The 13,925-nt window shown below is 38.2% G+C and overlaps 1 protein-coding gene across 1 annotated transcript; it reads left to right on the top strand.

Annotated features, from left to right (window-relative positions):
- Positions 1–213: 213 nt before the first annotated feature.
- On the top strand, positions 214–10,452 carry LOC113123174 (flotillin-2). Its single transcript, XM_026294998.1, has 11 exons — positions 214–568; positions 1,836–1,917; positions 2,979–3,069; positions 3,496–3,619; positions 3,878–3,996; positions 5,940–6,053; positions 6,146–6,265; positions 6,503–6,717; positions 7,280–7,463; positions 7,931–8,080; positions 8,585–10,452. The coding sequence occupies exons 1-11, from the start codon at positions 520–522 to the stop codon at positions 8,618–8,620; spliced, it is 1,284 nt and encodes a 427-aa protein (XP_026150783.1). The 5' UTR covers positions 214–519; the 3' UTR covers positions 8,621–10,452.
- Positions 10,453–13,925: the final 3,473 nt, after the last annotated feature.

The raw sequence follows: 13,925 nt of genomic DNA, 5'->3' as shown, positions 1-13,925 counted from the left end.
TGTTTTGATTTATTGTTAGTCATTAGAAACCTTATCTATCTGTGTAGTATTTATAATCGTGAGTTTTTTCTGCCGTCTAGTGAACACAGCTAAAAAAATTGCGTGGGCACAAAAACATATTAACACATCCGGTAATCCCTTCCAAAATAAAGCGACTAAACTGACACAAGCAGAAAACGGGTATCTACCGGAAGTTGTAATTTGTCTGCACTAACACTAATTTTGAGGAATATAAGCACATTGCAAGTTGTTTATTTATGGCTCAAAGCTTACTTGATACAAGTTGATGAATTACTCATCTTTTCGGTTTTCTGTATTTGTTTTATTTGTTTGTTTATTTCAGCGGTCCGCCCTCGGTAACCCCCCGGGCTGACGTGGTTCCGTCAGGCCGGTGTCGTTAGGTGGGTGGGGGCCGTTGTTGTTACTGTCGCCGTGCAGGAGGTGAAGACTTTCACACAGCGTCCACACTCGGATTAAACATCGTCTGTGTTTACTTTCCTCCCACTGTGTTGTGCCAACATGGGGAACTGTTTGACCGTGGGCCCGAACGAAGCTCTGGTCGTGTCCGGTAGGTGTTTGTTTTCTTACCGATCTACCGAAGCAGCCGTCATGCTAGCTAGCTGATGCTAGTCTTAGCTGATGTCAGGTGCAAACTGGCAACCAACGCCAGGTTTATCTCGCTGTTCTCTGTCGCCAAACCATGATAACTAACAAATAATAACCAACTCATGGTAAAAAAAATGACCACGGAGACACAGCGTCAAGAGTTCACGTTAGTAACGTTAGTTCAGCTCAGCTAGCCCTAATGCTAATATTGTTAGCGTCAGTTCGGGTCACATGACTGAAACGCATTTTATCAACAAACATGAAGCCGCACAGATAACATTAATAATGATACTAATAACAGTAATAAATAGATAAAACGTCACAAACCAAGGTTTGATCTCTAACAATGTACTGTGTTTTCTAAGCTGTGAAATATTATTCTATCAAGTAACTTCAACTACAGCTGTCAGATAAATGTAGTGAAGTACAAGAACAAAAGTGGCATAAAATGGAAATACTCAAGTAAAGTACAGATTCTGCTTATATTTATTTGCATTTCACAGCTGAATAGCTGTGAGTAAATAGTGGAGAGCAGAAGGAACAGAGCCAGATGAAATGTTAGTAGTAGTAATAGTAGGAGTGGTGGTATTAGTAATAGTAGTTCTGGTGTTTTATGTCAACAAAGCAGCCCAAAATCACTAATCACAACTATGTGGTGAAAGGTTTTACAAATCCTTACTTTCTAACCTCGATAAAGGAAAATCCTAAATAAACAAAACAAGAAAGAGTACCAAAGAAACCTGCTGTAGAGAGACAGTGGAGGAATCCATGTTTTAGGGTGGACAAACACAAAATACGTAGTGACAGAATGACAATAGGTGAATATTTTATGAGCATGTATGAACAACAGCAACATCCGGATCTTTTCAAACACTGGACTGGTGAATTAGTCTTAACTTGGTGCCACTAATAAACTCCAAATTGCATTAACATCTCTAACACCATTTCTCAGTTTTTACCCATTTTTACACAGGTTAGTTCAACAAATATTTGATGGAGTGGATTAAAATCAATTACTTGTCAGTGAATTTGTAACTTGTTAACAGAGTTGTATGCATTTTCTAGTCCTTCTTCAGGTGTTGTCGGCTCTCCACACACGGGGGGGATGAAATAACATAACACTGGGGCACTCCTTGACTTTCCAAATGATACAGGACTGAATTAATCAAACTGTGATAATAAACAGCTGTTGGTCAGTGAAATATATGACACTCTTCCTCCTTCCTCAGGTAATTGTTGTGGCTCTGATGCTAAGACCTACGTTGTGGGAGGCTGGGCCTGGGCTTGGTGGCTTATCTCAGACACTAAAAGGTGAGAACACAGTATAACTGGTTTTATGTTATCTCGAAATGGCCTTTTAGTAGCTTCTTTAAATTCTCATGACAGAGGATTACACTATAAAAATCCTGCAGTTCGCATTCATTTGGATAAAATGACAATGGCTCTTAAACAGACCACAGCTGAAATGAGCTGTTATCATTCTGAATTTCCACAGGGGTGTTCATCCCATTAAATGTAGGTAGCCAGTTAGCAAACAAAGCTGCTCTGCATTATTGTGTCTTATATTACATGCCATACAAATGCTTCAAATGTTCTTTTCACACTACATCTAGATTTGTGTGAATTAAAACTGCATGAACAGGTGTGGTCATGCCAAAGGTTTTCGTTTATAGGAAGATGAAACGCGTCCCACTTCCAGTCACAAATCCCCTCTGCAGAGTTCAGTCTGACTGTTTAACAAACACAGCTGTGTATGGGCAATGAAAGCCGTCGGTACACTTGAACCCTCTTCAGCATCCGAAGTGACAAATTATTAGGATTATTCATGATATCACAATCGAGCTGGTGTTTCTCTTTCTTGGATCAAAATGTAGTTTTCATTCTTCACACAGTGTCACAATGTCACAGGTTGAACAGGTGCAGTGATGTTTGACCTCAGATGCTGTACGAACTGGTTTGTTTTAATTATACTGTACATACTGCACCCTGCACCTTGGGGCAAAAAGGAAATTAAACTGAACTTATATTAACAGGTTGTTGTCCAGTTTTGACATTTCTTAGATTGAAAGACAAAGTGGAATAAGTTTGCGTGCATTTTTTTTTTATAGTTGAATAAGTTGAACATTTGTAGCATCACTAGCACTAATCCAGTTATGTTTGTGGTTGTTGCTTTTAGTCTTTTTTGCTGTTCAGTGTTGTAAATGTTGGTAGAAGCGTGCAGCACAGGCAGAAACAGTGTCTCAGACATTAGTTCTGCTCAAAAAATCAATAATTCAGGCACAGATTTACTTCTGTTAGTCAGCAGTTTACTCTGGTTACTTCATAATTCTCTCCAAATGGCCTGAAGCACATGCTTTTATTCCTCACTGTAGAATATCCCTGGAGGTTATGACGCTGCAGCCCCAGTGTGAGGATGTGGAGACGGCAGAAGGGGTAGCCATCACTGTCACTGGGGTGGCTCAGGTAACACCTCAGACTGTTTGTCGTGTTGATTTGTTTATGATCAAATATTTCCTGATTAACACCCAGCCCTTATCGTTTATCTCATTTGCTTCATGTCAAGAGTTCTAGTGTTAATGAAGTAGATTTGCGGGAGAACAACACAACTGATGGATTTACTTTTCTGCTGAACAACTGGAGCACTTAATAGGAATAGATGTTTCTAAAACCCGATGCCAAAGTCTCCTCGCAGTTAACACCTTTAAAAATTTGAGATTTTCTTTACTTCCTTTTCTGTACTGGCTCTAATGACAATACCCTTTCTTTCTTACTTAAACCTTTAACACTGCTATAGTATTATTTTGAGGACAGGCCACATCACAGACTCTTTAGCTGGACATGCAGAGTTTTGTCTCTCTTAGCTCATTCTGTCTCTGTCACTGTCTTCAGGTGAAAGTCATGGTAGACCCAGAGTTGTTGCCAGTGGCCTGTGAGCAGTTTCTGGGTAAATCAGTGATGGAAATCAAATCAGTGGTTCTGCAGACTTTGGAGGGACATCTGCGTGCCATTCTAGGTATGGATTACCTGTGTGTTTGTTGAAATTAACATGGCTGAATTTGTTTTCTGACAAACCAGCGTAAATAACTCACAACAGTGATTTTAGACAGAAACTGCACTGTTTAATTTATTGTTTGTTTTTTGAAATCCTAAAAAAATGTCAGTCACAGTTTCTCAGAGTCCAGGGCAACATCTTTGCAATGCAGAAGCTGGCTGATGAAAACCTGTTTGTAATAAGTGACATTTTGAACTCCAAGGAGTCTCTCTCTTGCAGGTACCTTGACTGTAGAGCAGATCTATCAGGACAGAGACCAGTTTGCTAAACTGGTGAGGGAGGTAGCAGCTCCTGATGTGGGCAAGATGGGCATTGAGATTCTCAGCTTTACCATTAAGGTGAGTTCAAGGTGCTGAGAGCGGACACAGAAACAACACTCGCTTCTCTGGCAGCCAGTGATGTTAATGTAACAGCTGAGCAAAGAAAGGTCAGAAGCTTAGTTGGGGAATTTGTTAATTTAGGGGGAGAAGGAAGAACATACTCTGGCCACAAGGAGCTTTTAAGCTGGTTTTAGTCTTTTTATTTGAGGCCTGTGCAATGTGTGCCAGTCTTACTGTCCGATAACACCACAGACAGTTTCTATTGCCATCAAGTCCCCTCATTGGCAAGAAAAACAACTGTCAGCATTCGATTGTGAATAAAATCTAGTGCATTGCTTTGTGAACAGCATCACACTGATAATACTAAGACTAATAATAACAACTGTGACTGTAGCTGTATATTTTTCCAGAATGAGCCAGGGTGCACTTGGAAGAAAAAGTGCGAATTAAGAGGATGTAAAAAAAAAAAAAAGACTCATTCATTCATGTCTCTGATGGTATAAACCTTTAGAGCCTCATCAGGAAAGCACTCCTCGCCTGTTTACTGCTAGCTGGCCAAAGCTTACATTAGCTACATTAGCTAGTAGACCTCTTAAAGTACTGCTGGTCCTGAGTGGTAACCTTTAAGACAGAAACAAGCTTTTTATATCAAATAACAAAAGATTTATAATGATACAAAATGCTGTTTTCAGTTGATCCTCAGTGAACTGTTCTAAACATTTAACAGCTATGCTGCTTGTTTTTATGGTTTGTGAAGTCCCATAAATGACAATTCACTCTCCAGGGTATGTAGTGTTTCAAATTAAATCTGTTGTGAACTGATTTTTCTGTATTGTACTTTAATAAATTATATTATAGTTTACATGATATTCATTGCAGTGAGCTATAGATTGGTATCAGCTGCCATTTAAATATGCTTTACTGAACAATCACCATCTAAAATATTCAGTGACACTGCAGTTGAATTAATCTCTGATTCCATTGAAACTGGTCAGAAGTTGTGGTTTCTGTTTGAGTACCACGTCAGTCTAATGCACACACAGAAGTGCATTATTGTAATTATGGCTTGTACATGGCACATGAGCTGCCATTAAGAGCTCAACAAATGGGAAATACAGTGTTTATAGATTAAGCACTATTCTACAAATATCAGTCAGCACTCACTCTGTCCTGTTTTTGGTCTGTGCAGTTTTGCATTTCAACATTACTTGAAACCATAATGTAAACAACCATCTATTGAATGTGTTCTATCTGCTGTGGATGATGCAGCTCCCTGGAGAAATCATCTGTAATAATCATCTGGCTGTGAAGGTCACTGTTGTCGAGCAGAGCTAATTGAAGGCTGACCATAGTGCTTTGCTGGAAGCCCTGAGACCATTTATTACATCAATTAATCCAGTTCAAAATGGCTTCTGAAAGGGATCAGGTAGCTCATTGGTGGAGGCATCAGACATTTGTGGGTTGTCTTTTTTATTTTTGTCTGTGTAGATATTTGTCAAAAGATCCTGATATCGGTGAAAGTAGCTAAGACCCTGTCACTAATGCACGCTGCTCCCAACCACTGGTTCAGTTAATGAGGTGTTTGTCTGTTCCAGCAACTCTGCAGCAACGTACTTCAGGTGGTTGGACCCTTACAGAGGCTTGAATTTTATAAACAGACAACAGCCAATCTCACTAAACCTAAGTCAACATTAAAAGCTAGACCCAACAGAACTAAAACCATGAAAACAAGTGTAGTGGAACCACCACACCAAAGGAAACAAAATAAAGCAGTTCAGGCACATCACAACTCAGGCTGCTGCTCTAAAACTGGATTTTGACCAATGGGACGCACTTGTTGTGTCTCGGTTATGTCTCATTTAAAAACTATCAGTTATACTTCCGTTTGCTGTGTTTCCCTGTTTACAGGAAGCAGAGCTCTGCAACTCGTAGTTTGACCTTGTTTTTGTCTGTGTTCACAGGATGTCTACGATAAACTGAATTACCTGAGCTCCCTGGGGAAGACCCAGACTGCAGCTGTCCAAAGGGATGCAGACATCGGCGTGGCTGAGGCCGAGAGGGATGCTGGGATACGGGTAAGAATGTTGTGGCAGGAGACTCTAAGCAGTGGCTTCTCTCATGCACGTCATCCAACTGATCACCGCTCCACTTGTGTATGACCTCCTAGGAAGCAGAATGTAAGAAGGAGATGATGGACGTCAAATTCCAGGCTGATACCAAGATGGCTGACTCCAAAAGAGAATTAGAGCTGCAGAAAGCTTCGTTCAACCAGGAAGTCAACACCAAGGTGAGCACCGGAGGTTTTCATTTGAATCAGCTGAAGTAGTTTGGTAAGCATGAACTCAGCCAAGTACAGCTCAAAATTGTACACATAAAATAAATGATTTGAGATGATGATGATTTTAACAACCTCAACACAAATAAACAGTAAACAGACAGGACCAACTATGTTTTCAGACAAAATGTGTGTCACTTTGGTGTGTGTGTGCTTTAGAGATATGAGTCTGTTTGCTGCTGTTTTCAGAAAGCAGAAGCCCAGCTGGCATACGAGCTGCAGGCAGCCAAGGAGCAGCAAAAGATCCGTCTGGAGGAGATTGAGATCGAAGTGGTGCAGAGGAAGAAACAGATCACTATTGAGGAGAAGGAGATTGAGCGGACAGACAAGGAGCTCACTGCCATGGTCAAGAGGCCCGCTGAGGCCGAGGCCTACAAAATGCAGCAGCTGGCAGAGGGCCAGAAGTGAGTGAGAACCTGTCAGTCCGTTTTAGCTTTTTCAGACAGAACCACCGGTCAGTGGAGATCTCAACATCACTGAGAGCTAACACAAACATCCCCATCACCCCACACTCCTCACTCCTGTTGAGGCCCAGCAGCCTGTAGTTGCCTTACAAAGCTAATTACAGTAGAGATCTAAAACAGTAGGTAAAGAGGCCATGATGCACCACACTCCGGTAGCAATATCATAACTTTGTCATTTGCTTTTTAAAGTAACATCAAGCTTGTAACCTTCATAGTAAATTGCACAGAGTGAATTTAATTTTAATGTGGCAATAAGCAGTAAACACTGGGATGACATGTATTAAGGATTTGCGGTCCATCAACCTCATCAGTTGACACTGTGCTGCTGTAATGCTGCTGTAGAGCTGGGATTCATTAGTTGGGTAATGCTAGCTTTCGACTTGTACGGTTTGTCCAAACCAGCTGCCGTAGTTCATATTGGCGCTTGAGAAAACAGATGATCAGATATAAGCTCATTAGAATACTGTGATGATTATAGCTCCTGTGTTTCCACTCACATCAGGGTAAAGATGGTTCTGACAGCCCAGGCTGAGGCGGAGAAGATCAGGAAGATTGGTGAGGCTGAGGCTTCTTCAATTGAAGCTGTGGGTAAGGCGGAGGCTGAGAAGATGAGGCTGAAGGCAGAGGCCTACCAGCAATATGGAGAGGCAGCTAAGACTGCACTGGTCCTGGAGGCTCTGCCAAAGGTAAAATACAGATATTTTCACCAAATGTTCTACCTGCTTCTGCAGTTTTTTATGCCTGAGCCACAGTGAGCCCCAAGCATGAGCCAGTGATAGTTCCTAGTAGGGGAATCATGTACTAAGCTGTCCTTGACTTTCTTGAAATTCTTGATCATAAACAGACATTATTCTGTTTATTGCTAAGGATTGATATCACTCTCATGTCTGTTAAATATGAAGCTAGCATGAGACAGTTAGTTCAGCTTAGCTTTTACATCTTTTGTTATGAGCACCTAGGAGTCTACAGCATGCTTCTTTAAGAGACTTGCACTTGATGCAGCAGTAGCTTCCGTGTAGAAACTGTGGGATCACCGTAATGATTCATATGTCATGAGACAATGACTATATAATGCATCACTTGATCACTGATAACATTGGAAATTTCAATCATTTCCTGCTTACAGTGAACACCTTTAATCATATCTTTGCAGATTGCTGCCAAAGTGGCAGCACCATTGGCCAAGACCAATGAGATTGTCATCCTGAGTGGGGAGGGGAACCGTGTGACGGGGGAGGTGAACCGCCTCTTGGCTGAACTTCCTGTGTCGGTCAATGCGCTCACTGGAGTGGACCTGACAAAGGTAAGTGTGCTTTTAAATACAGATTAGTATCAATGTAATGGTACTGCAGTGATGTAGGCTTTCGATCCTGAGTAGACTTTCTCTGTTTCGTTAACAGATGCTGGTTTACTCTTAAATATTTCTATTTCAACTATGATCACATTATCAGGGTTATTTTCTCAGAGGGTGAGGTGGACTCTTCCTGTTATACTAATGTTTAAATGCAATGTATTATAATTGGGGAAAAAAACAGGACTTTAATGACTGCAGTAGAAATGTGGCGTACAGCTTTTTCATTGATTCAGTGCTCTACATGGTGGATTTTAGTTTTTCGCCTCCCATCTGAGCCTAAAAGTAGATGAAGCAGGCCAGTGTAGCCTTCGGGAAAAACACAGAAAACAGTGAATGGAAGTAATGTGGGTCATGAAAGTGCTCTGGCTTAGTTATGGAAATTTGTTGGGGGTTTGTTTGAGAGTCTCAGAGTTTCTAAGCCAGGTTGAATAAACTGGGCATTTTTTTTGACAGATCCCGTTGCTACAGAAGATGACAACTCAAGCTTGAACACTGACGACTCCCAAAACTCCAGTATCTGTTGTATGCACTCTCATAGACTGCCTTTAATACACTTGAAGATTTTTGTTGTTTTATATGTATATACCATATTCTAAGTGAATTTTGGAAACCTCTGGTGCCTTACTTTATATAGGACCAGAAAATCTGCATGCACTGCTGCTCATTCTGATTTTTGTTATTTAATTTTGTTTAACATGGAAACATTTGAATTATATACGGTATATCAGCCTGTTTGTGTGAAATGTCAGTGAAAGGCTGATTTTAGACTCTATGGCAGTTGTTTACATGCTGAGTCTAACCCAGGTTACATTTATATTATTGTGTGATCTGGCAGCTAATGTTAACACCTGGTACCTTCTTTGCTATTTATACATCTGGGCTCTGATTTTCAGACAAGGTCTCCGTTCTCACTTTCTACACTGTATATTGGGGGTCTTTTTGTTGGTTTATATACCTCCTTATTGTTACACACATCCACGTTCCCTGGATAATCTGAATCTTACCTTGGTAATTGTAGAGCTTTTCTTTGTATTGTACATGTTGTAATTTTAAATATCAAATGTTATTCAGGTTATTTTATGTCTCGGTGATTGATTTTAACAGTGTAACTAAGGTGCTTACAATCTTACCCGAAGCCCTTTCAATTGTGCAAGTCTTTATTCTAAATTTTCCCCATCTGCAAAGTTTTCTTCTAGTTTTGTTGGCTTTTTTTCTCTAAAAGAAGTTACATTCTCTACAAAACTGCTGGTATCAGACAGGACACATGATTTTTTATTTGAAGAGACAAAAACATGACGCATATTCTGATCTTCTACTGACATGGTGTGGTTTGTTTTGGCCTTAAGATTAAAAAAAGGTAGAGTAAAATGTCTAAATGAGGAAAGCGAAAGGCCTAACATTAATGCCAAATAGTGTAGATTACCTTTTTATTTTTATCTTGTTAGAAGGGGCTTGGGATTAGCTTAACTGACACTGATTTAATGTAAAACTACAAATACATGTAGTTACTAAGCCATGTTTGACAAGATGAGTCAACAAACCAAACTTTTACATATTTAACAAAAACTTTCTGTTCAGTTTTGTACGTGTCTGCACTGGTTTCATTTAATTACTGTGACTTCATAGATAAAATGTTTTACTGGAGAACTTATCAAACAAGTTTTATCTCTCTGTAAATGGTCATAGCGATTTATTGTTTGGGGGTTAAATGCACCAAATGTTAAGCTTCAGTGCAGCAGTACACAGGATCTGATGCTATCCAAGGTTTCTGGAGAAGGACTGGGGGAGGTTGGCAGGTGCAGTATATTATTGGGCCCAGAAAGCCTCTGAGTGCTGTAGACCTCAGCACTCACCTCCACTAAACCTAAACTAGCCTGACAGTGATGTTTATTTAGTGTGTACCTCATATCTCAAGGTGATAAAACTGATAGATTAATTATGTGGCTGAGGAAACAGCCCATATGATCATACTGACACATGCAGGACTGTTACTATTGTTATTGTAGTTTATTTGTGGGAGTCACTCGGTTGATTGATGTTCATATCGTTCTTTGCTGATAGACTGACTGGAAAAATACTGTGACCATATTAATTTGTTTTCGGAAAGTAAATATTTTTCTTCATGTGTCCAGTGTACGAAGTTAATTCTAAACTCTAATATGTTTTGTGAAATTCTGATATATTTGTGTTATATTCCTAATAGGTACACTGTATCTCAAATGTGTTTTGTATGCTCTTGCTGCATGTCATCCATTTGTACTCAGATTAATATGTTCACTCTTAACGGTCATTCTAATAAAAAACATGCCACAGTTAATGTATCTGATATTATTGGATTCTAATTATTGATGGATTATTGTGTTGATCACTTTAATGTTGCAGCTGGTAAAGATGGAGCTGACGTTAACTACCTTATATACTTCTAATTTGAAGTACTTTATATACTGCTGGGTAGATGATGTTAACTACCTTATATACTTCTAATTTGAAGTACTTTATATACTGCTGGGAAGCTGACGTTAACTACCTTATATACTTCTAATTTGAAGTACTTTATGTACCGCTGGGTAGCTGATGTTAACTACCTTATATACTTCTAATTTGAAGTACTTTATATACTGTACTGTAGCTGACGTTAACTACCTTATATACTTCTAATTTGAAGTACTTTATATACTGCTGGGTAGCTGATGTTAACTACCTTATATACTTCTAATTTGAAGTACTTTATATACTGCTGGGTAGCTAATGTTAACTACCTTATATACTTCTAATTTGAAGTACTTTATATACCGCTGGGTAGCTGACGTTAACTACCTTATATACTTCTAATTTGAAGTACTTTATATACCGCTGGGTAGCTGACGTTAACTACCTTATATACTTCTAATTTGAAGTACTTTATATACCGCTGGGTAGCTGACGTTAACTACCTTATATACTTCTAATTTGAAGTACTTTCCATACTGCTGGGTAGCTAATGTTAACTACCTTATATACTTCTAATTTGAAGTACTTTCCATACCGCTGGGTAGCTAATGTTAACTACCTTATATTCTTCTAATTTGAAGTACTTTCCATACCGCTGGGTAGCTAATGTTAACTACCTTATATTCTTCTAATTTGAAGTACTTTCCATACCGCTGGGTAGCTAATGTTAACTACCTTATATTCTTCTAATTTGAAGTACTTTACATACCGCTGGGTAGCTAATGTTAACTACCTTATATACTTCTAATTTGAAGTACTTTCCATACCGCTGGGTAGCTAATGTTAACTACCTTATATACTTCTAATTTGAAGTACTTTCCATACCGCTGGGTAGCTAATGTTAACTACCTTATATTCTTCTAATTTGAAGTACTTTACATACCGCTGGGTAGCTAATGTTAACTACCTTATATACTTCTAATTTTAAGTACTTTCCATACCGCTGGGTAGCTAATGTTAACTACCTTATATACTTCTAATTTGAAGTACTTTCCATACCGCTGGGTAGCTAATGTTAACTACCTTATATTCTTCTAATTTGAAGTACTTTCCATACCGCTGGGTAGCTAATGTTAACTACCTTATATTCTTCTAATTTGAAGTACTTTCCATACTGCTGGGTAGCTAATGTTAACTACCTTATATACTTCTAATTTGAAGTACTTTATATACCGCTGGGTAGCTGACGTTAACTACCTTATATACTTCTAATTTGAAGTACTTTATATACCGCTGGGTAGCTGACGTTAACTACCTTATATACTTCTAATTTGAAGTACTTTATATACCGCTGGGTAGCTGACGTTAACTACCTTATATACTTCTAATTTGAAGTACTTTATATACCGCTGGGTAGCTGACGTTAACTACCTTATATACTTCTAATTTGAAGTACTTTCCATACTGCTGGGTAGCTAATGTTAACTACCTTATATACTTCTAATTTGAAGTACTTTCCATACCGCTGGGTAGCTAATGTTAACTACCTTATATTCTTCTAATTTGAAGTACTTTCCATACCGCTGGGTAGCTAATGTTAACTACCTTATATTCTTCTAATTTGAAGTACTTTCCATACCGCTGGGTAGCTAATGTTAACTACCTTATATTCTTCTAATTTGAAGTACTTTCCATACCGCTGGGTAGCTAATGTTAACTACCTTATATTCTTCTAATTTGAAGTACTTTCCATACTGCTGGGTAGCTAATGTTAACTACCTTATATACTTCTAATTTGAAGTACTTTATATACCGCTGGGTAGCTGACGTTAACTACCTTATATACTTCTAATTTGAAGTACTTTATATACCGCTGGGTAGCTGACGTTAACTACCTTATATACTTCTAATTTGAAGTACTTTATATACCGCTGGGTAGCTGACGTTAACTACCTTATATACTTCTAATTTGAAGTACTTTCCATACTGCTGGGTAGCTAATGTTAACTACCTTATATACTTCTAATTTGAAGTACTTTCCATACCGCTGGGTAGCTAATGTTAACTACCTTATATTCTTCTAATTTGAAGTACTTTCCATACCGCTGGGTAGCTAATGTTAACTACCTTATATTCTTCTAATTTGAAGTACTTTCCATACCGCTGGGTAGCTAATGTTAACTACCTTATATTCTTCTAATTTGAAGTACTTTACATACCGCTGGGTAGCTAATGTTAACTACCTTATATACTTCTAATTTGAAGTACTTTCCATACCGCTGGGTAGCTAATGTTAACTACCTTATATACTTCTAATTTGAAGTACTTTCCATACCGCTGGGTAGCTAATGTTAACTACCTTATATTCTTCTAATTTGAAGTACTTTACATACCGCTGGGTAGCTAATGTTAACTACCTTATATACTTCTAATTTTAAGTACTTTCCATACCGCTGGGTAGCTAATGTTAACTACCTTATATACTTCTAATTTGAAGTACTTTCCATACCGCTGGGTAGCTGACGTTAACTACCTTATATACTTCTAATTTGAAGTACTTTCCATACCGCTGGGTAGCTAATGTTAACTACCTTATATTCTTCTAATTTGAAGTACTTTCCATACTGCTGGGTAGCTAATGTTAACTACCTTATATACTTCTAATTTGAAGTACTTTCCATACTGCTGGGTAGCTAATGTTAACTACCTTATATACTTCTAATTTGAAGTACTTCCCATATTGCTGGGTATCTTGGGAATTTCCCACCAGGGATCAATAAAGTTTGATGATCAGACTGTATTTTGTTTGATTCTTCTGATTCTAAGAGCATATTCTTATCAGATAAATGTAGAGCAGGAAAAAGTACAAGATTTGGCTCTGACATGTAGTGAAGTCCACGTATTTAAGTTCGGTACCTAGGTAAATGTGCCTCGATGCTTTCCAGCAGTTGCAGATGTAAAAACAGCCTTATCTCAGTATCATTTTATAGTTTTTGTCATATGGAAGATGACTTTGTTATAAAGTTAATTTCTGTGAACCAGTGTTAATTTCGTTGACGAAGTATTTTCGTTATAATTTTCATCAACGACAAGTTTTCACTGACGAAAATGAGACGTTAACTAAATAAAAATTAAGGGATGACGACAAATATATTTCTCTTAAATATTTTGGAATTGGTCTTTTGCTTTAAAGAATGAAGAATGTCATATGCAAGTCATAAACGATGCATATCTAATGTTTGGTCTTTTATGGAAAGGCCATATTCCATATATATTTAATGAAACTTGTTTTTCATTTAATTTTAATTTAGAATATTTTGTATATTACAATAGTTTAACTAAATTACACTTAAATTAAACCCAA

Source organism: Mastacembelus armatus, chromosome 13 (genome assembly GCF_900324485.2).
Source record: "Mastacembelus armatus chromosome 13, fMasArm1.2, whole genome shotgun sequence".
Classification (NCBI taxonomy): domain Eukaryota; kingdom Metazoa; phylum Chordata; class Actinopteri; order Synbranchiformes; family Mastacembelidae; genus Mastacembelus; species Mastacembelus armatus.
This window is presented reverse-complemented; position numbering and strand designations above follow the sequence as displayed.

Excerpts from the sequence above, each read along its gene's own strand:
- LOC113123174 (XM_026294998.1), top strand. The coding sequence starts at position 520 with ATGGGGAACTGTTTGACCGTGGGCCCGAACGAAGCTCTGGTCGTGTCC. Across the intron at positions 3,997-5,939 it reads TTCTCAGCTTTACCATTAAG|GATGTCTACGATAAACTGAA; the intron begins GTGAGTTCAAGG and ends CTGTGTTCACAG. Across the intron at positions 8,081-8,584 it reads CTGGAGTGGACCTGACAAAG|ATCCCGTTGCTACAGAAGAT; the intron begins GTAAGTGTGCTT and ends TTTTTTTGACAG.